The sequence below is a fragment of the Camelina sativa genome, chromosome 8, assembly GCF_000633955.1.
Source record: "Camelina sativa cultivar DH55 chromosome 8, Cs, whole genome shotgun sequence".
Taxonomy (NCBI): Eukaryota; Viridiplantae; Streptophyta; class Magnoliopsida; order Brassicales; family Brassicaceae; genus Camelina; species Camelina sativa.
The window spans coordinates 1,630,607-1,653,808 of NC_025692.1; the positions used below are offsets into that span (position 1 = coordinate 1,630,607).

The 23,202-nt window shown below is 35.3% G+C and overlaps 4 protein-coding genes across 7 annotated transcripts; 3 read left to right on the forward strand and 1 right to left on the reverse strand.

Annotated features, from left to right (window-relative positions):
* On the reverse strand, positions 5,444–7,038 carry LOC104705565. Its single transcript, XM_010421582.2, has 3 exons — positions 6,541–7,038; positions 5,914–6,040; positions 5,444–5,799 (listed from the first exon to the last, which is right to left on the reverse strand). Exons 1-3 carry the CDS (start codon positions 6,732–6,734, stop codon positions 5,716–5,718), a joined length of 405 nt encoding a protein of 134 aa, XP_010419884.1. The 5' UTR covers positions 6,735–7,038; the 3' UTR covers positions 5,444–5,715.
* LOC104705567 (GEM-like protein 5) lies at positions 7,427–9,033 on the forward strand. Of its 2 annotated transcripts, none has more exons than XM_010421583.2 (4): positions 7,427–7,939; positions 8,042–8,093; positions 8,315–8,537; positions 8,653–9,033. In XM_010421583.2, exons 1-4 carry the CDS (start codon positions 7,567–7,569, stop codon positions 8,851–8,853), a joined length of 849 nt encoding a protein of 282 aa, XP_010419885.1. In that variant the 5' UTR covers positions 7,427–7,566; the 3' UTR covers positions 8,854–9,033. The 2 variants fall into 2 exon arrangements, with proteins under 2 accessions (XP_010419885.1, XP_019083794.1); XM_019228249.1 differs by having other exon boundaries at positions 7,428–7,939; positions 8,042–8,139; positions 8,361–8,537.
* LOC104705568 lies at positions 10,306–12,695 on the forward strand. The gene has a single exon (XM_010421585.1). It carries the CDS (start codon positions 10,553–10,555, stop codon positions 12,632–12,634), a length of 2,082 nt encoding a protein of 693 aa, XP_010419887.1. The 5' UTR covers positions 10,306–10,552; the 3' UTR covers positions 12,635–12,695.
* LOC104705569 (protein TIFY 9-like) lies at positions 14,582–16,725 on the forward strand. 3 transcript variants are annotated; one of them, XM_010421588.2, is made up of 5 exons: positions 14,582–14,898; positions 15,000–15,159; positions 15,253–15,473; positions 15,759–15,860; positions 16,389–16,725. In XM_010421588.2, exons 1-4 carry the CDS (start codon positions 14,775–14,777, stop codon positions 15,818–15,820), a joined length of 567 nt encoding a protein of 188 aa, XP_010419890.1. In that variant the 5' UTR covers positions 14,582–14,774; the 3' UTR covers positions 15,821–15,860; positions 16,389–16,725. The 3 variants fall into 3 exon arrangements, with proteins under 3 accessions (XP_010419890.1, XP_010419891.1, XP_010419889.1); XM_010421589.2 differs by having other exon boundaries at positions 14,583–14,898; positions 15,253–15,418; positions 15,759–15,816; XM_010421587.2 differs by having other exon boundaries at positions 14,584–14,898; positions 15,759–15,816.

Sequence of the window (23,202 nt, forward strand, 5' to 3'; positions counted from 1 at the left end):
AAGAATTTGTTTTTTTACGAGTGATAGCAGAAAAATAGGGAAATAAATGAACGACGAAATATACAAATAAATCTAATATTTCAAGCACTTTACATTTCGCACATAGACGAAGAGAATGGTGAGGCATCACGTCTCTTTAATTTCTTTTAAGGATGTATTTGTCAAAAACAAAATAGTGAATTAATCTTTTTAACAAATAATTGAGAAAGTGCTATTTGGGAAAATTAAACAACCGAAAATAGTGTTGAAAACAAAAAAAACAAAAAACAAACGAAAATAGTTAATAATTCCTACCTGCATTTCCTTATTCACCAATCGATTATTTTCCTATTTAATAGTCTGTAGATTGTAAAACTACTCTCAAAATATGTTTTCATGCACAAGTGATTTATGAGGAATTGGTGTAAAAAAAATCTTTCAATAGTTTAATATGCTCTCAAAGCATTTCTTCATAGTTATACTAGTAAAGAATAAAACTCGCACATTGGATAATCTTTGTATATATATTTTTGAAGAAATGAAAAAAAAACATCTCTGTCGTCATAGGATTCTAACATGGAAGGACTACAAGGAAAATTTATGCAAGAATCGATTCAAATTTAAAAAGTAAATGGAAAGATATAACTTAGTTTATGAGCAAAAAGAAGAAACACGCATATAGAGCTTGAAAGAATCATAAATAAGAACCAAATACCCCAAGGATGATATATTCGAGGAGGATCAAATCTCTCTCTCTCTCTCTCTATCAAAAGATTCCATTCCAATCTTCAAACCTACTCCAATTGAAGAAAAAAAAAACATTCTATGTGAGTTACTGAATTCTATTTTAACAGCATCTGTTACTATCGTCTCCATCGAATTACTATGCCTTACGCAACTGAATTGAAAAGTTAGGTAACGGTCTGATAAGTGTTCGACCTAGTGAGACACAAAACCTACCGAAGAAAAATTACGAATTAAATATTTGAATTAATTAAGACAACTTCGTTAAAGTAAGATAACATTATTAACTCGTCATTTCATTAATATTTGTATGCCTTCGAAAGCCTAATCAATATATATTTTTGTTGACATTATCCACAAAACAATATCGATGTTATATTATAACTTGACACATAAAAAAAATCTTCTGTATTAAGGGTATCTTAAAAAATGTATTTTCTAACAAATTCTATTTAATATATCATGCAAGTATGTAACTATAAACCTTTTCTATTAAGTTAAAAATAATAATAGAGTCGGTATAAGCATTTTGATTTGTGTTGAATAACTAAGTAAGCTGAAGTATATAAATCAAAAGACTAAGTTACCTCAATAGATGCCCTATATTTGCTTTCTTTCTAGTTCATACGTATTCAATATTAGTGGTGGTAGAGGCATATAGTTGCGATTTCTTGTACTTGCAAGCAATCCCAATCAACTTGGTGATAATCGATTGAGTGAAATTAAGTAACAACTTTATTAGCATCTTTTAATATTTTTAAGGATTGTTTTCATGTTCCGTATGCCACAAGGAAAAATAAAGAATATTTTTCCCGACCCAAAGAGAGAAAATATCCATTTCGATTCTTGGTACGGCAGTCTTGCTATTAGTCATTAGATATAGTGGATTTGTTCAAATGTTTTGTTCTGTTTTCCCCAAAAGTTACTCTTTGACTCTGATTATATACATAAAGAAAAAAAAAATAGTGCCTCGTAGCACAAATTTTTGTATTACTAAACATTTTGAACTATAATCTAATACTCTATCAACCATAACAAATACAGATTGTCTAATTAGTTAGCAAAACATAATATTAGGAAGCTCTATTATTTTAGAGATAAAATATCATTCTATTTTCATGTAAAGTTATGATTTTTTTCTTTCCGAACTTCAGATAAAGATGGAAAAAACTGATATATCAACAGTGACATATTTTTGTTAAGTTACTTGTCTTATTTCAAAACTTAAACAAACATTCACTTAAATACTGAATAATTTTAAGTTTTTGTGGTTATTCAACTCAATTTTCATCATGTAATTATACCTTATTTTTTTTATAAAAAAATTGATGATTTGACACTCTAGATGGTGAGAACTTATTTTGCTTATAAATATGTATATACATGATTAGAGAGATAAGATAAGTGGTACGATAAAGAGTGAGACACTATACACTAGGGGATAGTAGTCTAGTCCGATAATGAGAATTGACTTTCTTCTCTACTTTCCCCTAGTTCACAGTCACAATGACGAACGTGGTTGTGACATGTGTATGTATGTATTGTATATATATGCTTATATAAAATATATACTTTATTTGCAGATTAACTATATTTAGTCAGTTAACAAAGAATGACTAAATCACAATTTCGCTCTCCGGTGTTATATTTGGTGACAAGAAGCAAAGTGCATCTCAAATTTACCCTTTCGTTGTATTTTTCAAAATAAAACATCTATAGAAATACACATCATGAAAAAAATGATTAAAAGAAAAGAGGAGAACAACAAGAAGGAAGAGAAGGTGGAAAGAGTCGTATAATGCTGACTTGTGGTTCGTGAGATTCAAATTTGTATAAAATTCCAAGTGGGCTGCGACTTGGAAGACGTGGGAGACCCACACACTTTCACAAATCATCCATTACCCACACGCTTTTTGTTTTTTTTTGTATTTTACTTATAATGCATGGTTATGTGTCACTTCCACCAACCACATTCACGTTAGATTTACTAAACCCTTGTTTTAGACTAAAAAGGAAAACATCTTTACTAAGTACTTGTAAGAGAAAATATATTTTATTTCTACCCAAAAAAAAGAGAAAATATATTTTACAATTCCATTTGTTATGCTTTTAGATTAAGGTTGTTGTTTCCTTTCGTTTTTGTTATCAAATATTGCTGTTATGTTTGGTTCTACATAGTTTTCGGGGAAATCTTGTTTTCCTCCGACCTTAGTCTCCGAGGATATTCTTGTAGTCCGCCGGCTTAAGCCTTCCCTCTTTTGAACATAGTATTGTACCTTGTATCCTAGTTTGGTTGAAACCAAGTTTATTAATAACATCAGTTGACAAAAAAATATATATTTTACAAGTCCATTTACTCGACTCATTTAACTCAAGTGCGATTGGCTGTCAACTATAGAGGATTGTTGCTCTTAGTTACGGTGAGATGATATACGTTTTAGGCCCCATTACAAGTATTATCAAAACTGGTCTTAATTAAACTTAGGGAAACTATAGGGGCACTATCCAGAATTTTCTGATTACCAAAAAGCAAAAAGAAAAAAAAAGAACAGTAACAATTGTTCGTAATAACATGTATCTGATTCTTATATATAGTATTGCATACGTACGTCAATCGTAAAAGTGAATGCTAGTAGTGGCAGACATACTCAAATGCTATATATGCATATACACAAACGTAAGCATAAATGCTGAAACCGCTAAATACTGCATATATAGTCGATTTGAAAGATATCAAAACCTGTGATTTCTATCCAAAATGTAAAATCTTTACAACTATTGAATAATTAGAATTGAATATCAGTGAAATGTTTAACTATTACATTAAATAAATTAAAAACGAAAAATATTTTTAAAAATGTAAAAAAATACTCTCTAAAGCCTAAACTCGAACTCCAAACTAGGCATTAATTTAAATTAACGTACGGAAATTTCGTCAACTCAACTCGATAAGACTTGATCCAACAGATCCAAATCCAAACGTGATGATATAAAATAGGTATAGTAAATATTGAACCAAAACTGGTTTTACCATTTCATCTACGGTAATTAGCTAAACAAAACTCAGAGAGAGAAAAAAAGAGAGAGAAGGCATAATTAAACTGATGATAATTTAGTATTAAGAACATTTTTAGAAGAAACACTACCAAGGTGGGGAAAGTGCATCATCATTCATCAAAAAGCTATATAAATCTCTTGAAATCCAATCTTCCTTCTTTGTTTTTTTTCTCTTCCAACCACCACACCATAATTAAACTACATAAAACAAGATTGAACCTAGCTAGTTGGGTAAGCAAAAACTCAGATAAACGCAATCGTAAGAGAATCTATTTATAAATTATTCATCGATTTCGTTTTATTTGGGTTTAAGAGCCAGAATCTCTTTTTACGGCTCTTGCCTGTTCCCATAAGCCCTATCACAAAACAAAGCACTTAAAGAAGAGGGTGACGTCAGTCCCCAAAGACATGTTTGCCTAGACTCTAAGCAAAACTTGAGATGTGACTCTTCCCGATATTCATTTCTTGATGACAACAGAAACCTAAACCCATTAATTACTTAAACTAAGACCCCCCAGTGTCTCTATTTTGATCACCAGTGGGATACAAAACGCTAAGAAAAACAAAAAAAAAACTTTGAAGTTGGTAATTCTACTAGTTAAATCTGTTGTAAGGTAGGTAAACCAGGTAAAGTCATAAACCAACTAATAACAAAGAGAACTAAATTGCATGCGGTTGATCCCTAGTCCAAAACATTTATAATCCGTATGATCCGGAATCTCTTAGCTAAATAAAATATAGGTATAAAAATATGCGAAAAAGATAGTGTTTGATATTTTGCGTAAGAGGTTGCGTGTGAAGAAGCAAAACCCCTTGTGAGGGAGTGACTTGAGGATCAGCTTCAGCTTTCTGAGACATAATGACAAATAACAAATGGGTTTGATATAGGAGCAGTTTTACTTACATCACATGTTTAGCTTTCCTTTCTTGTGGTCCTCTTGTTATTTTCCAATCTCTAAGCAAAATCCTAACACATCTCTTGAAAATTTTGTAAAAACTATGGACCCCATTCAAGATTCAGTTGTATCTCTCGTAATTGACCTTTTATTGAGGCATGATTAGACTTTTATAGCGAAGAACTAATCCCAAAACTTCATCAAAGCCTTAAAACTTCTTGCTATAGATAGACATAGACTTCTAAAAATGGTCCCAAATAACCTAACAAAGCCACTTCACACGCTGAAGAGGCAACTCTCACTGTTACCAGATTCCAACAAAAGAGAAGAGGCTTTTGTGATTAGAAGCTTTGAACAATTAAACCAGCAGACAAGGCATATGCTTGGTGACAACTACAGTTGCACACCTGTACTGCACTAAAAATTCTCTGCCTTTCCAACTTTGCACGCAACTCCCTATTCACCAGTCTATCAAACTCCAAAAAAGAAAAATCAAACTTATACAAGTTGGGGAAGGATTATTTACATGACTTGATGTTACCTTAATCAAAATGTAAGACCTAGACAGAACAAAGAGTCAAATTTATGATTCTTCAAAATTTAGCAACAAAACTTTCTGTGTTGGTAGACAAAAATCTTAGAAAAAAAGTAAACAACAATTAAATATAATAATATATTTTGCTCATACTGTTATGTTGACAGAACCCATAATCTGGTCCGTTTATATTGTGTAATATTTGGGCTGATGGTCGGCACACACGAGCTTCTCACAAATGGTTTTATTACGCAGTTACATATTATATATATTTTCTGGCCTTGTTCATACGTTTGTACTTTGTAGCCAAGAAAGCACAAGAGTGAAGACAATAGCCGGTTCAGTTCATGAATCAGTGAAAGGATACAGAAGAATATACCATTCCATTTCTCACACATTCTATAGGGTTGTTCTTGATCTTAGATTAATTTTCAGTACATGCAATAGAACCCACTCAACTTCAGAAGCAAAATATTAATCAGAATAATAAAAGAAGACATCTTATCATGCAGGGAGTGCAAAGCTCGGCTGTTTCCACATAGGTGGATCCATAACAAGGCAAGGATCTGATTTCTCAAAGTCAGCAACCTGTAAACAAATAGATAATCATATGAATGAAACAATCTTTGTTGATACCGGAAGGAAAAAAAGAAAAATGGAACAACGAGAGTTGCAGGGGAGAAGAAGACATATCAAATATACCTTGTTCCCACACTGAGGGCAATGGTGCTGTTTGTTCCAGAGACAATCCATTGAAGGGCAGAGAAAACAGAATCCAAGCATAAACGGCATCATACAAGCAACAACAGCAGCAACACCAGGTTTTGATCTGTTTCAAATCCAAAACTACTTATCACAACTCACAAACAAAGAGAAGGTAAAAAAAAAAAAAAAACAGAAGATAAATGAACATATAAGAAAAGGTTGTGACAATGAATACTACAGTCTCATATCATATGCTCTTCAAAATGATATCTACAGTGTCTCCATAACAATCAAAAAAATGTGAAGCACAGAGATAACTTCAGGAGCTGCTCAAAGCAAATTTGCAATCCATTCACCACCAGAGTAAAATTGAATTTTAATAAAGTAGAAATGGACGCATTCTACAGCTAACGACACAATCCTGAAATCAAAAACCCCAAATGAGGAGAAAGGTCTTTGATCAAACAAACCCTAAATTCCACATCTCAATACACTTAAACCACAACTTTACTACTAGTGCTACATATGTAAATCTCGCATCTAAATTGACGATCGCAGATTCACAGGATAAATTTAGAATCGACTGAGCGGTACATGAATCGTATAGGTGAACGAATGAATTACCTGAGATTGGTGAGACCAGTATTGCCGCAATAGAGGCAATTGAAAGGAGCAGGAGTGTCTCGATAAATCGTTTGCTGGATCGGAGCACCCAACGGATCACCGTAGATAGCATTCGGCGGCACAATCCCGGCCTGGTACGGATTCTGTCCCGCGTAATACGGAACTCCGACCACCGTTGTTCCCTCTTTCGCCATTTTCTTTTCTTTTTTTATTTTGGTAAGGTCAACGATCTTATGATCTGTATGAAAGCAAAAATATATATCACAAAGGCACAAGCGAGGAGGAAAAGTATTTACAGGGCAATTACGCGGAAGAAGAAGATGATTAAGTTTTCAATTAAAAAGGGAAAGTTCCAAATCTCTGACGATCGGATTTCGATTTCACACGCCTACTGCCTAAATTGATTTGTAATTTGTTGTTGATTTGAAGGATTCTCATTCTCATTATGATTCTTCTCGAAGACAGGCTTTTTGGAATTTTGAATCTAGAAGATAAGATTAAAGACCTACTCACACTTGATGGACCTTTTTAAATTAGAACAAAAAACTGGTAATGGGCTCAAAAGGCCTAACAAGTCATATATATATATGGAAGAACGTGTTTGAAATTGCCGACAGAGGAGAGTCCATGCATGTCACAAAAATCACAATCACCTCCTTGTTCTAGATCTTCTTCATAACTGTAATTACCAGAAGATTCAATTTCTAACAAAAAAGGTGTAATTATTGAATGACATGGCAACCGCAACCTTTCTAGTAATTTTAATGTAATCAATAAACATTTTATAAAACCGTGTTTTTATCTTATTGGCTAAGGTTTTCTATAGAATAAACAAATACGTCCTAAAATAGTCCGACTCTTAATGCCAAAGGCTACACATGCCCAAAACCGCGTTTAGTTGTAGAAACCCACTCTTATAAATTAAAATTATCAAATTTAAGCCACACAACAAAACCAACCAAAATCCATTTCAATAGAAGAAGAAGATTCTCGAATCATCAAAAACCAATTCAGAAATTTTCACCCATGACAGGATCGAAAGAAGGAGAAACTCACCAGCCTCAGCCTCAGCCACAGATCGTTGATCAAGAACAACCCAAAACTCTAGAAACAGGAGACCAAAAACAACAACAAGAATCTTCTTCATCGTCTCCGGATCAGAAGAAATGGGGTACTCACGTGATGGGAGCTCCAGCAGCTCCCGTATCTCATCCCGATAACCAGCAAGCGGCTGCGTGGGTCGCCGGAGATAACCATCAGACTCAGTACCAACCTTACGTCATCTACTCTCCTGTCGATCATCACCAAACTAACAACAACCCTCTCGAGCCAGTCATCGGAATGTTCAATACCTGGAGCCGCAAGGCTGAAACCGTCGCTCGTAACCTCTGGCACAATCGTAAGTCTCCTTCCCACTTAATTTGTTGATTTATTCTTAATTGGAACATTTGGGAACAATCAAGTTTGAGTCTTTTGTGTGTGGGTGTTGTTGTGTCTGCAGTGAAGACAGGACCATCTATGTCGGAAACGGCGTGGGGAAAGGTTAATTTGACGGCGAAAGCGATAACAAAGGGAGGATTCGAGTCACTTTTCAGGCAGATCTTCGGAACAGAGCCAAACGAGATTCTGAAGAAAACTTTCGCATGTTACCTCTCAACGACAACGGGACCTGTTGCTGGAACTGTCTATCTCTCTAATGCTCGTGTAGCTTTCTGCAGTGATCGTCCTCTCTTCTTCACTGCACCTTCTGGCCAAGGAGCTTGGAGCTACTACNGGCGAAAGCCATAACAAAGGGAGGGTTCGAGTCACTTTTCAGGCAGATCTTCGGAACAGAGCCAAACGAGAGTCTGAAGAAAACTTTCGCATGTTACCTCTCAACGACGACAGGACCTGTTGCTGGAACTATCTATCTCTCTAATGCTCGTGTAGCTTTCTGCAGTGACCGTCCTCTCTTCTTCACAGCACCTTCTGGCCAAGGAGCTTGGAGCTACTACAGGGTAAAGTCAATGTTTTTTTGTTTTAACTTAAGAAAAAAAAACAAAAGTGAAATTGGAGATGTTTGGGATAAAGTTTGAATGTTGTTTGGTGGTGTATATATGGGTTTTGTGGCAGGTGGTGGTACCGTTGGGGAATGTTGCTACGGTGAATCCGGTTGTGATGAAGGAGACTCCTCCGGAGAAGTATATTCAGGTGACGACGGTTGACGGGCATGACTTTTGGTTCATGGGTTTTGTGAATTACGAGAAGGCTACGCATCATCTGCTCACTAGTGTCTCGGAATTTCAAACCGCACACAGCTCTGTGTCTGCCTAAAAGCATATTCCTTAATGTTTGTTTCTATGTCTTTCTTTTACTTTGGTTTTCTTTAGTTGTGTGGTTGGTTTCTTCCCCTTCGTTATGTTTCTATATGTTATATGTAAATTTATTTATCGGAGCTTGACTTTTGTGAGTCTCATATCTTGATTCCTATTAGATATATTTATTTTTGGCACTGTCCCTTCCACGTTGTTTAGTGTTTACTGTTTGAATCCTTAAACTTAGCCCTAGGCAATCGGTTTTTTCGGTTTTTTCGGTTTTTCAAATTTTCAGTTTTCTAAGAATTCTGCCGAACTAAACCGAACAAAAATTCGGTTCGGTTTGTTCGGTAATCGGTTTATTCGATTCGGTTATCCATTTTAAAATCTATTCCGAAGTAAACCGATTTTTGTTATTTCTTCGGTTTATTCGGTTAACCGAACATAAATTAAAAAGAAAAGGCTTGCGACGGTGACATATTATGGCCGACTCCGACTTGTGACAAAGCAACCACAGAAGAACAACATTATTATATTGTACTAACAAGCATAGTAGGATTAAGCAGCTCTAGTTAAGAAGCATACAAAAGGGGACAAAATTACGTGTACTAAAATTAGCGATGTCGAAGTTTTCCTTGTTAGTTGCTCATTTTGTGAAGATTTACTGATTTAGAGAAAGAAAAGAAAGATGTGAAGCAAAAACAATATAAAGAGATTTACTAAGGGTATGAGAGAGAGAGGGGAAGGAGAAGCGGCGAAGAGAGAAAAATTGAAAATTGAAAAAACATAATTTAGATTTAGGGTTTTCTATTTCACCTAACGGACTGTAAAAAATATGGGTCTGCACATATAGATTAGTCCATATAACCAGTAACAGATTTTTTATAAAATAAGCCCAAAACAATGTAAAAATGTTAAATGAAACGCATTTAACCTAGCGTTTCACGTATCATCTGCTTTCGTCCATTGTCTTTCTTCGAGCTATATTAATGGCGTATCTTCAACATACCTAATCCTCATTTTCTTAGCCTTATTTCATGAAGCTGCTTTGACGACATGTAACTGTTGGCGAAGAACCGAAGAACCGTTCGGTTAGGTGATACCGAACCGAACTAGTAACCGAATTTCTAAAATAATTCCGCCGATCGGTTCATGCCTTCTCTCACAATCGGTACCGATAACCAAAATAGTCGTTTCTTTCGGTTCGGTTTAATCGGTTATCACCGAACGCGCACGACTACTTAAAATACTCAAACAAGTATATATTCAGACTTCAGAGTTTAGAAAGTGTGGTGGTGGACGGGCCTGTTCTTTTATATTATCCTAGAGATATTATAATTTCATAAATCAATCAGACTTTTATAATTGTCGATTCCTTCGCCTCCAAGTCGGATCTTAGACCAATCAACTTTGGCAATTAATGTATAATAGACTAATAGTCAAAACGGTTTCGAAAGAACGTGATCCCCAAGTCACTGCATCATTTTTTTTTTTTTGCATAAAGACGGAAACAACCTCGTAACATATCATCTATGGAGATTTATGATATACTCATATCTTTGTAACACCTTTAGGAAGCCCTAGCAAAAGTTAGTCGGCATATATGCTTGTATATATTAGGTGCAGCCTCTCCTCCTTGATTCAGCATCACAAATACTCACATATACATTCTAAAAAGTCTAAATCGTTTTTTTATCATCATCTCTTCTAAAGAAACCATGTCTCCTCCTTTGGTTGGTCCCCCAGAGATCCGTGATCCCAGCTCTCTCGTCCCAAACCCCGTGAGAGCTTCTGGCCCAAGCGACCCATTCATGGACGCGATGGTCTCAAACTTCAACTCAACCAGAGTCAACGACTTCTCTACACCACCGATGGGCTACACCGAGAATAACTCCGCCGCGTACCTCTCCTCAGGAAACCCCTGCCTCGATTTCTTCTTCCAAGTTGTTCCCTCCACGCGCAAGTCATCTATCGAAGACCTCCTTAACAAGGCTTGGGACCACGACGCCTTGACCACCCTCAAGCTTATATGTAACCTTCGTGGAGTCCGTGGCACCGGGAAATCCGACAAGGAAGGGTTTTACAAGGCGGCGTTGTGGCTCCATGGTCGTCATCCCAAAACCCTAGCTTGCAACCTCGAGGCTCTCTCTAAATTTGGTTACTTTAAAGATTTCCCGGAGCTTCTTTACCGGATTCTACTAGGAGCTGAAATCCGTAAGATCAAGAAATCGCAAAAGTACCAGAACAAAGGCAAGGCATCTCGAGCTCGATTCGCTTTCCAATCCTCGAAAGCCTCTTATGGTGATCGTCGTGCTCGTGGAAGGGGTCACAAACCGGGTCGCCATGGTAGTAAAAAGAAGCCGGAGGCGACGAGAAAACAAAGGATAGAGAAGGCAGAGAAGAGGAACCAAGAGGAGAAGGTTAGAGCGAGTTTGGAGAGGAAGAAGACGAAGGCTTCAATGGGGAAGGACGCATTGATAAGATACTCTCACGATCCTGACTATAGGTTTCTCCACGAACGTGTCTCGGAGCTATTCGCAGATCACCTGAAGAAAGATATGGAGTTTTTGACATCCGGAGAGACTAACAAAATCTCTCTAGCGGCTAAGTGGTGTCCCTCTCTTGATTCTTCTTTTGACAAAGCAACTCTTCTTTGTGAGAGCATTGCTAGGAAGCTCTTCCCTCGTGAGTCATTCCCTGAATACGAAGGCGTTGAAGACTCTCACTACGCGTACAGAGTCCGTGACCGGCTAAGGAAGCAAGTTCTTGTTCCTCTCCGTAAGACTCTGCAGCTTCCTGAAGTGTACATGGGAGCAAAAGACTGGGAGTCTCTCCCGTACAACCGTGTAGCGTCAGTGGCGATGAAGTCTTACAAGGAGATATTCTTGAACCACGACGCAGAGAGGTTCCAGCAGTATCTTGACGATGTGAAGTCGGGAAAAGCAACTGTTGCCGCCGGTGCTCTACTACCTCACGAGATAATCAGAAGTTTAGAAGACGGAGACGGTGGACAAGTCTCTGAGCTGCAATGGAAACGAATGGTGGATGATCTTAAAGAGAAAGGTACTTTGAAGAACTGCATGGCAATATGTGACGTTTCGGCATCTATGAATGGTGAACCAATAGAGGTTGCCGTCGCTCTTGGTTTGCTCGTATCTGAGCTATCTGAAGAGCCATGGAAAGGAAAGCTTATAACGTTCAGCCAGAACCCTGCAATGCATTTGGTGAAAGGAGACGATCTGTTTTCAAAAACACAGTTCGTGAGAAACATGCAATGGAATATGAACACTGATTTTCAGAAAGTGTTTGACTTGATTCTGAGAGTGGCTGTAGAAAGGAAACTGAAGCCTGAGGATATGATCAAGAGGGTGTTTGTCTTCAGTGATATGGAGTTTGATCAAGCGTCGAAGCGGCCGCCGAGTTATCCGAATTACAATGGAGGGGGAAGGGGAAGGGGAATGCCGCATTATCCGATTGTCAATGGATATGGAATGCCGCATTATCCGAACAGTGTACCGTCTAATCCGAGCAATGCGTGGGAAACGGATTATGAGGTGATTGTGAGCAAGTACAGAGAGAAAGGGTACGGTGAAGCTGTGCCGGAGATTGTGTTTTGGAACTTGAGGGATTCGAGAGCTACGCCGGTGGCTGGAAACAAGAAAGGAGTGGCTTTGGTGAGTGGGTTTTCGAAGAATTTGCTGAAACTGTTTTTGGAAAATGATGGAGAGATTAATCCGATGAAGGCCATGGAGGATGCTATATGTAGAGATGAGTATAAGACACTAGTTGTAGTTGATTGAATGGTTTTGGTTTTATTTTGGTTTTGGTATGGGCTTTTTACATTTACATTTTATCTTTAAAAAAAAAAAAAAATCTATTAATAAAACTTATATTACATTTTTTTGTGTTTAGCAAATTTATATCCCTTACATTTTTGTATTATTTCTTGCTAGTTTCGTATCTAAGTACATATTGGAAAAAAAAAAAAAAGAGACTCATGTACAATTTGGTAAACAAGCAGGATATGTTAACCAACTAATTAAAGCATATACATTCGAAACTTGGCAAATATCTCAATCTATGAAATTAGGAAGGAAGAAAATACGATTGTAATTGGGTTTTCAAGTTAGAATGGGCCTTGTATAAACTATGCAAACCGTTGACCCAGAAAATAAAAACAAAAAACTAAACCGAGCATAATCACTTACCATTAGTACTGTCAAAGTCAAACCTCATGAACCCAACCCAAAAAACACCTCCAAGCTTAAACTTTAAATATACAGAGATTGGGCCTAAAAGACTCTCATCGGAACAAAATTGATAATTTGAAAATACATTGATTAGCAAGTAGGTAGATAAGAGGGGCAAATTAGTCAGTTTAAAAAAATACATCGACATTAAAATCGCGGCTCAGCACAGAGAAAACGTGAGATAACTGAAATAAATAAAAGCCTTCACCTACAAGGAATAAAAGAATAAAGAAGACGTATTGACTCGGATTAGAGAGAGAGAGAGAGAGAGGAGGCAGAGGCTAGAGTCAAATCAGAATAACGTGAACGTGAGAAGATGATAGGGAGCGACGAAAACGAAAAAACCCTAAGAAGACTTTATGAATAAGTAAGTGCGCTTTGCCTAGTGATGATGTATTGACAATTAACTACTACATCTCAACACGTGAACGACATGCATCATAACTCTTTCTCTTTTATTTATCTCTTTGGCCATCAAGTGATCAAACTTTTCTATTTTATATTTTATACGTGGTTCTTTAATTTGTATAAGCTTGTTATTTTTCCATATAATAATTAAAGAATATAAATCGTAATTAATTTAATTTAGTTCGGAAGTGGTTGATGCAACAAGATAGAAAAATGTGAGTTAAAATCTACCACAATCGACAAGATCATCTAAAGGATATCGTCATCGACCGAGTCTTTTCTTTTGTTCGGCAGAAGACAAATTTCAAACTAGACCTGAGTTTTCAGATTCGATTTAATTTGAAAAGTGAAAACCATTGTATATATACTTCAGTGTAATCTTTCGAAACACTAACTTTGCTTATTGGTGTACTTATGATTAGAAAAGTACTTCAGTTCAAACTAAATAGACAAGTCTTGAACAGTAACGTTGAAAGTGTATTTGTTGAAAATTCAGTAAGACTGACTATATAATATGTGATTTGGTACTTGAAATATATATATATATGTGATTTGGTATACACTAGTAAGTAGTATAAGGTAAAACTACTTGGGTTTTAAAAATAGAAAATTCATCAGGGGAACAAAAAACCATAAAACAAAATGGAAAAGAAGAACATGTTCGGAGAAAAGTATACAGATCTAAAAAGACTAGAGTAGAAAAAACGTATAGGGTCAGAAGGAACCCAATGAGATAAACAGTAACATAATAAAAAAAACATGTCTGGATAGTCTCAGTCACCACATATGAAGATATTTTAAAAACAATTAACTATGTTCATTGGACTTCCGTTATTTCCGGATAAAAATAACAACAAAGAAATATCTTCTTTCTGCGTATAGCCATTACAGTAAAGAAGGTCTATGAACAATTCAAACATGTGTTTTAAAATCATTAAATTAATGAAAGATTAAGAGGAGGTTAGGGGGAGAGCCTAATAAAAACAAATTAAAGAAAGGAAAAAAAAAAGTGGATGAGAGAGTACTTACTTGCCCAGCCCCAATTGTGCCGAAAAGAAAAGAGAAAGCATGAACCTCGTGCGTTATTATTATTACTATCAAAAGACGGGTAACATAACATAACCTCCTTTTTTAAATACTCTCACATGAAAAATCAAAACAAATCCTTTTATTCCAAAATCCTTCATTAATTAACTTCCTCTCTCGCGCCTCTCTCTCTCTTCATCTCAAAATTCTCCATTCTCTCTGTCTCGGATCTTTTAAGAATTTTAAATCAAAGAAGATGACTAGAGGAGGAGCTACCGTTGAACTTGACTTCCTCGGTGTTGAGAAGAAGCAAACCACCAACAACGTCGCTCCTAAGCCTAGGTTTCAGAAATTTCTCGATCGCCGTCGTAGTTTCCGAGGTTTGTTTCTTTTTTCGAAGAGTAACCGATTTTTTTTTTTTTTTTTTTGGTTCTATGTTAAAACTTTTTTTTAATAATAATCAATTTTATTAATTTTGCAGAAATGCAAGGAGCGATTTCAAAGATAGATCCGGAGATAATAAAATCTTTGTTAGCTTCCGGTGGTGGTGGTACTGGTACTGAGTCTCCTTCTGTTCCGTCTACTCCGAGAGAACATCAACTTCAGATCCCGATTTCTCCGGTCCACGCGTCTCTCGCCAGGTACGTTAAAGCTCTTTTTTTTTGGGCGCTATATATGAAGGAAAAAAAAAAAAAGATTTGAAATTCAAAATTTCGAAAAAAATATTCTTGTAGGCAAAGTACGGAAGCTGTCTCTGGAACCGTACCTATGACTATTTTTTACAGTGGAGCCGTATCTGTTTACCAAGTGTCTCGTAACAAGGCTGAGGAGATTATGAAGGTCGCTAAGGACACAGCGGTTTCGAAGAAGGACGAATCATCGACGGAGACTCATCTTTCGGTAATTACTCCGACCACTCTAAGACCAAAGCTCTTTGGCCAGAATCTAGAAGGAGGTTAGTAATAATTAATAAAATAATTTGCTAAAAGTGTCACGCTAATTAATTAAGATTTATGAGTACTGTTTCTATACTTACAGAGATATCGTTGCATGTAGATGTTTTGTTGTTAGTTAGGGAAGATTTAGTTGCTAATTAGTTTTGAATTAGTTGTAAGACAACAAAACAAAGATTTTGTTAAAAGAGTCCAAGTTCGTATTTAGATAGTTATGGAATCAGGACGTATAAACTTATGTTTTAGTTTCTGAAGGAAAAAGGGAACTGGTTTGTGTGTGTATGCAGATCTTCCCATCGCAAGGAGAAAGTCATTGCAAAGGTTTCTAGAGAAGCGCAAGGAGAGGTAATTTATTCTCCAACAATCCAAGGATTACTTATTACATCAAGGTTTTTTCTTTTTTTCTCCTTTTCTCTGTGTCGACCCTTTTTTAATTTTATTATATATATTAATATTCCATTAATAATAATACCCCATGAAATAAAAATGATGACGATGTAAAAAAAAAAAAAATGATTACATGCTCTGTCTCTTTTTTTACTCACACAAAACTGTAGATTCCTCTGGTTGTTCAACAAATCACAATATCACATGTTCTACCTCCACGTAGATAGACATTGGAGTTGGAGATAAGTAGGAGTAGTATAGTAGACCTAAGTAGGTATAGACTATAGAGTTATACGTAGGTTTAAAATATTAAAAACGCGTTGACCTCGACTCTGTTTTTTGTGTTTGCTACACCGACAAGCTATTCAAAAGATATGATTCGTTTTTATTAGTGATGAGATAATGAGGATAGAATTGATAGAATTGAACATTTGTTTTGTTTGTTTGTTTTTTATATGGGACCGTAGAAGTTCTACAAAATAAACGCGGTTTCACATTTTTCGTCTTTTTTCGTCTTTTTGTGTTTGCAGAGTAGTATCGACATCTCCTTACTATCATCCGACATCGGCCTAAAACGTTCTTCTTTTTTAGATTGGGACATGGACCAAATTTGTCTCTTTCACCACTCTCCAAGACATCCATGTTCCTTTTGCATTTGGCTTCTTCCCAATCTCTTTGAAATCGATGGCCTCTCTTCGTCGTTGCTTCTGCGTATACTGTTTCCACGACACGTTTTTTAGGAGATTACGTTACCTACTACTAAGATTATATATATATATATATATATTGTTTTTTAAAATGTTTGTTATCTTTAATGTCTCATTGATACTTTTGATTAATTAAGCAGCTCTATTCTATATCGTGTCACTACTTTTGTTTTAATCTTTTTAGTATTTGGTTAAAGAAAATGAACACGCCTCTTTCGGCTTCTCGTGAAGCTTCCGTGAGTATTAAAAAGAAATGCGCTCATGCTTCTTTAATTTAGTTATATTGGTTGGTCTGGTCTGCTTTGTCCTTATTAATATAATGGAAATGACTTTAAGAAACACGTGAGTCTTTAGTAGTTAATGCGACCTAGTCTAAGTCTTGCCGACTAATGTGTCTTTTCACGTCAGAAGTCTTTAAGTCTTAAAGAGTTTGGTGGAATCTGTAAATTGGCAAGATGCTGAAGAGAAGGGATAAACTGAGCGTACTTTATGTGCCTTTTCGTATGACCAGAACTATTGTCATTGAATAGTATCCATCACTAGCCACTAACAATGGCATGGTTGGTCCGGATTTAAGAAACAAAACTGAACTACCATTTAATGTCTCTTTACCGCTAATTGAAAACCATGTCTCGTTATAATTGAAACAAATTTCTGGTATATTGTGCATACGACTTTTTGGTAATATGGATTTTTCCCTGTATTCTCTATAATTTTTCTGGTGTTGTAAATATTTGTGTCTCTTTTGTAATACATTTGTATTTCATTTTTGAAATCAGAACGACTGTAAATAAGTGTAATGGAGGTCGAGTACGTAGCTGAATTCATCTTCTAGAATTTTACTTGCCTGATTTTTTTGTTTTTCTAGTAAACTAAACCAAAATTATGTCATAGTTAAAATGAGAAAACAAAAATTTAGTAAATCTAAATGGACCGAGCCAAAACCTGAAATCCAAAATTGACAAGTAACAATTGATAAGTAACCAATTTCTATACCCTAACAAAACTGAATCAATGTGGGTTTAAATTTGGATTTATTATGTCCATACTAAGTAAATTGTAAATACGCAAAACAAACCAACAAAAAAACTGAACGCTCAAAACCTACCGAGAACTTGTGAGCTACATAATTTGAAACTAAGGTCATCATTTTTGACTATCATCTAGCTTCGCATATACTTATATTGCAAATTTGACTTTAATACATGGTCAAAGCTCTAGTTTGTAGTCTTGTAGATGGTAACATAGTAATTGATAGTGTGGGATAAACGTTTTTATAGTGCGGTACGGTTCAACTACAGTATGTGCAGGAGAAAAATATTTGCAGGACAAGTGCAGTTTATGCAAAATAAGCAGTACAATATAATGTCTGATTGGTGAAAAAACTATTTGCAGTATACAATAAATGTATGAATGGTAAAATAAAAATGTTGATGCAATTTACACACTATATATATGATAGAAAAGAAATATATGAATAATTAGTATAATAGTAAATTATTATATGTTTTATGTTTAAAAAAAATTGCAATAACTTTATGAATTTTAAATACCCAAATTGATATGAAGTAAAAAATTACCACTATATTTTAATTTGAACATTATATTATAGAAAATCAAAAAATTTAAAATAATAATTATTAACATAAAAAAGAATTTATAAATCATTTAAATCAATTTTATAGTTTGAAATCCATTAAATCATTTAAGAAAAATATTAAATAAATGTCTAACAAAAAAACAAGATGTTACTAATAGAGAGAGAAAGATGAGAGGTCTAGAGGAATGAATTAAATAAAAATAATAATTTTTCTTTACCATTTGCATAAGTTTGACAAAGTAATCGTAGGATATATATATATATATATCTTTTATATAAAAAATACTGAGAAATATTCTATAATAGCACACTTTTAAGTTTTTCTTCCAAAATTACCACATGATCAAATTTTTCAAAACTAGCATTTGTATATTGAGATTATTATTTAATTTAAATAACAAATTGTTTTTTTTAAAATCAAATTGACGATCTTAGATCTCCAAGCTCCAACGAAACTTGCAGTGAAGATTTTGAACTCAGATCTTCATGTCTTTTCAATTAAGTGTCAAAATCGATCAACTGAAACCAATACAATAAAAATCCACATCAATAGCATCTTCACTCACCAGATTCCGATCGAAGATCAGAGTTTAATTAAGCTACGGCACTTCCGTCGTCTATGATAGTGAATACGGTGACGGAGAATCCTTTGAGTACAATTACGATGGATGATTGGGGGAAAGTATCAGCGGTTTTGTTTGATATAGACAGTGACGGTGTGCTTTGTAACGGTGATGAGCTTTACACTTTCCTCCATTGATGTTTTTTGCTGAGATGGGAGTTAAAGTCATTGTGGATGATTGATTCCTCTTACGGGAACAAGTAAAAAGCTTTAGCAAATCAATTTTTGAATATGTTTTCATGTTAATGTGTGTTTAAATTGATGTTGTTGATTTCTTGGGTTGGGAAATGCACACCTGAAGCCATGTCATAAAGTTGTGTCTGACTATCTGAGCGTTCAGGTTGCAACGGAGATGCTCATAATGTTTTTAGGAAAACCATCCTGAATTAAAAAAGATCCTTCCTAAACATCATTCAATCATTTGAGAATTGGTGTTTTGTAGAAAATTGTTGAGTGGAGAAAGATGAGGAAATGATTTATAAGGGTAAGAGAAGTTCATCATTGTCATTGGTTTCAATGTCGTCGACTTCTTTGGCTTGTAGTTTGCAGGTTTGGCACTAGAGCAAAATTAACAATTTTAAACTTGAATGCATTATGATCATCCTACTTCACTGTGAACTCACATCTCCGTTTAAGGTGTCAATCATATTTAAACTTGAAGAACCTACAACTAGATTTTGCTACAATTTTTCAGAGACATACAAACTACAAATTCAAATGATTGATGATATACATGATGACAAATAAGGTTTTCAGGTCTAACTCAAGTGATTGATGATATACATGATGACAAATATTTCAAGAACAAAGCAGAGAGTTGATGATGAAGATGGGAAAATGGGCACGTGAGTGGAAGTTTGAGTTCGTCATTATGGAAGATCTTCCTAAAATTCAAGAACACCTTCCTAAAAGCTATGGAATCGTTCCTAAATTTTTAAAAATTTGTTTTTAAATCTCTTTATATGTGTTTTGCTTTATTGTATCACATATTACTTCATTAGTGATGTATAATGATTTGATTATGTGCAAATATTTGTGTTTTACAATAAAGGTAGCAAATAGAAATATCCAACATGATGTTTTAGGAAGATCTTCCTAAACGTCAATGAATTCTTCCTAAATTTCAAGGAGTTCTTCCTAAACGTCAATGACTCCTTCCTAATGTTTTTTTTTTCTTTTTCATGATGGTTTTCCTGAAATTCAAGAAATCATTCATAAATATATTAGAATCCTTCCTGAATGTTACATTCAAATCCTTCTTATATGTTTACCGGTGAAAACATAGCTATCTACCAAAATATCGAGATAATTAATACAAAACTTTCCTGAATTTGTTTGAAAACAAGTTTTGTGGTGAAAACCATCCAAACTATCTTTCATAACCAAAATCCTAATGCTAAAACAAAGACCATGTGAATACAAAGACTCAAACTGTAAAAACTTCAATCTCATATGGCAATTGAAGCCTTCAATCTTGTATGAGCACCGTTCATCTTTGATTTTGAGTGTTATTGCAGCTACAATTCTTTTTGACCATATATGTGTCTCTACAAAGTTAATTACCACATGAACTACCAATGTTACCACAATAATAAGATCCAAACACATCATGTATTGCATTAGATGCACTGATTATGAGAACAATTCCACAACTACTGCAATACTGCTACTACCTTGTAATCAGAAGCTAACTTAAACAAATTTTGAATTACATACTCTTATCTCCCCATTTGAGAGAAGTATAAGATAAACTCCAACAAGCAATGATCAATCCCCATTTCCTGCAATTAAAATGAAAACAAGGAATATGTTTAAGGAAAGTCTTTTTGAATTTGCAACAATGCTTCCTGAATTTTCAAATGTGACTAAGAAACACATCAATACACAAGCAACAATCAATAAGGATGACAACATATTATACATAAGAGAAAGAACGACCAAGTCAAGTAGACTAATATAAATTATTTTGCAGTCAACAATAACTTGATTCTTTAATTTCTGCAACAAATTCAAGTGAGAAAGAACGAGACTTCCATAATCAAAAATCCTAATCACACACACATAAAAATTACAACTGCAAATCATACACACATAAAGCCAACACTGAAAATCATCTCAAGTTCTGGTTTGTTCATGTCCTCAAATACTAGCCTAACTAAATTGATAAGAATATGGTGATTTAGGTTTTTAGGGATTTGGAAAAGTCAAAATCACAAACATATAAAAGTTACAATGCTTACAATTTCTACAATACAAGAAGAATAGCAAGTGAAAATGGATATAAAGCTTATACTAGGAAGACCAGATGATGAACAGTGACACGAAGACGAAGAAGATGATCAGGGAAGAAGAAGAATCATGAATCTGATACGTGAATGTGATACCACCGTTGATTGCTCGACGATGATACACCGAACAACGATGACTCACCTCCGATTCAGATCTGATTGGGTTTGTCGGTGGTACACCGTTTGCATATGGTTTTGGAATCGACGGAGAGGGAGGAGTGAGAGAGAACACGGTGGTTACAATGTCACTATTTTGTTTCAGATGTGAGAGAGATTATTGTTTTAATTTATTAATATTTTTTTTAATAATATACAAATTTGTGCTAAATTTGGAATATTTGAATGTGTGTGCTAGTTTTGGAACAAAAAACTTAAATATGTGCTATTTTTGTCAATTGCCCAAAAATACTTTGGTCTGTGCGGTTTTTAAGATAACGCTGGTTAAAAACTTGTATGTAGTTTTGAAAGCGGTCTTGGGTAATATTCAGTGGACAAATCCGCATACAGATTTTTTTTTTTTTTTTACAAAAACGCAAATTTTAGCTTTTTTATATGTCACCATTCACTACCTAAGAGTTCAAATACTTTTTTTTTTTAACAAACCTTCATCTTCATTAATTATCCCATTGGAACATTGTATCGGTTACAAAAGGGTTACACCAGTGCCTCCAAACGAGTAACACCTACACAATACCAACATAACAACATAACAGCTAAGCGAGATGAGCACATTAGTTCTGGAATCGATCAAACCAAGTAATTAGTAGCGAGTCTTCTTGAGTCCTTAATTGTCTTGGAGTTTGCAGTCGAGGCATAGGTTCCAACCGACTGCGAATGATGATCTTTATTTCTTCAATCAGATTTGCCGGAGTTCTCGAAGCTGAGTTGTGTAGTCGGGAGTTTCTTTCTTTCCATATAAGGTAAAGTGAAGCCTGAAAAATTAATCTGAGAATTGCCACCACATTCCTACTTCTGCAAGGACGTTTCAACCACACTAGCGCATCTTGAAACAAAGTAGGAGGAACAACCCTTGCTCGTGAGTGGAAATATTGCGAAACTTCCCCAGGAAAACACAATCAAAGAATAGATGCTGATGAGATTCGTCATGTGTACTACATAAGAGGCATTGGGTCGGGATAGCAAATCCCCAGCTTGACAACCTGTCCCTAGTATGTAAACGGTTCAGAGCCCCTAGCCAAGTAATAAACGCATGCTTTGGAATCCTTTCAAAATACATGGTCAAAACTTCAGCTTGTAGATACTATAATAAAAGTTTGGTACTTCCTCTTTATGAAAAGAGAGACTTATCTATCGGATATTCTTCTGTTGAGAGGTGATCCTGTCGTGGACCTCTTTTCAAAAATGTTAGATAGAGGCCGAAGGTGTGATGATAATGTTCACATTCCGGTGTTGAGATATTGTGGCTTTTCTAGGCAGTTTGTACGCCAGTTTGGAACTTCGCGTGCTGGTGTATGGCAATTGAATGGAGCCCCTCTAGTACGTAACAATTTATCAAAGAATAAAGTTGGTTGCTCCTTACTAGGAGGTTCCGAAGACTTTGTTCAAGCATTCTCTAGATCCACATCCTCCTCCCTCTCTACTTGTAGTTGGCCGGCTTTGATGCCGGTGAGATTCACCTCTGAAAGCGGGCAGTTTGGATATAACACATTTAATGAGAGACTTTCCTCACTAAGCTGCCAGCTTAGTGAAAACATTTTAAACATTTTAATTTCCTCATCTAATAAGAGACATTCCTTATGTATTAAGAGGTATAACGCAAAAATTTCCTCATCATGTCAATGTCTTTTGACTACATGGTTTCATCATAATCTCCACTCTTCCTTATCCACTTGGTTCAGATCTTGCAACGTAGTGTGGCAAGGTGGTTCTATCTTGGACCCTTCTTCCGGCACTCGACTCTTGGGAACTTCTTCCCAACCTACATGCTGCCTCCTTTTCAGGGAGCTAAACATTCATCATCTTTAGTGCGAATTAGATTTTTAAAAACCCGTCGGAATCTTTGTATTCCAGTGTGGTAATTTGTCGTTATGCGGCCAGTGATTCAGTCTTGGTTAACTTCCCGTCACTTCATGTGGCATATCTCCTTGGTGATTCTCACTATCTTTA

Bases quoted from the DNA above. Each gene is read 5' to 3' on its own strand.
- LOC104705569 (XM_010421587.2), top strand. From the start codon at position 14,775: ATGACTAGAGGAGGAGCTACCGTTGAACTTGACTTCCTCGGTGTTGAG. The intron at 15,160-15,252 runs GTACGTTAAAGC...ATATTCTTGTAG, and splicing joins GTCCACGCGTCTCTCGCCAG to GCAAAGTACGGAAGCTGTCT. The intron at 15,474-15,758 runs GTTAGTAATAAT...GTGTGTATGCAG, and splicing joins TGGCCAGAATCTAGAAGGAG to ATCTTCCCATCGCAAGGAGA.
- LOC104705565 (XM_010421582.2), bottom strand. From the start codon at position 6,734: ATGGCGAAAGAGGGAACAACGGTGGTCGGAGTTCCGTATTACGCGGGA. The intron at 6,041-6,540 runs GTAATTCATTCG...GATTTGAAACAG, and splicing joins ACTGGTCTCACCAATCTCAG to ATCAAAACCTGGTGTTGCTG. The intron at 5,800-5,913 runs GTATATTTGATA...ATTTGTTTACAG, and splicing joins GCCCTCAGTGTGGGAACAAG to GTTGCTGACTTTGAGAAATC.
- LOC104705567 (XM_010421583.2), top strand. From the start codon at position 7,567: ATGACAGGATCGAAAGAAGGAGAAACTCACCAGCCTCAGCCTCAGCCA. The intron at 7,940-8,041 runs GTAAGTCTCCTT...TTGTGTCTGCAG, and splicing joins TCGTAACCTCTGGCACAATC to TGAAGACAGGACCATCTATG. The intron at 8,538-8,652 runs GTAAAGTCAATG...GTTTTGTGGCAG, and splicing joins GAGCTTGGAGCTACTACAGG to GTGGTGGTACCGTTGGGGAA.
- LOC104705568 (XM_010421585.1), top strand. From the start codon at position 10,553: ATGTCTCCTCCTTTGGTTGGTCCCCCAGAGATCCGTGATCCCAGCTCT.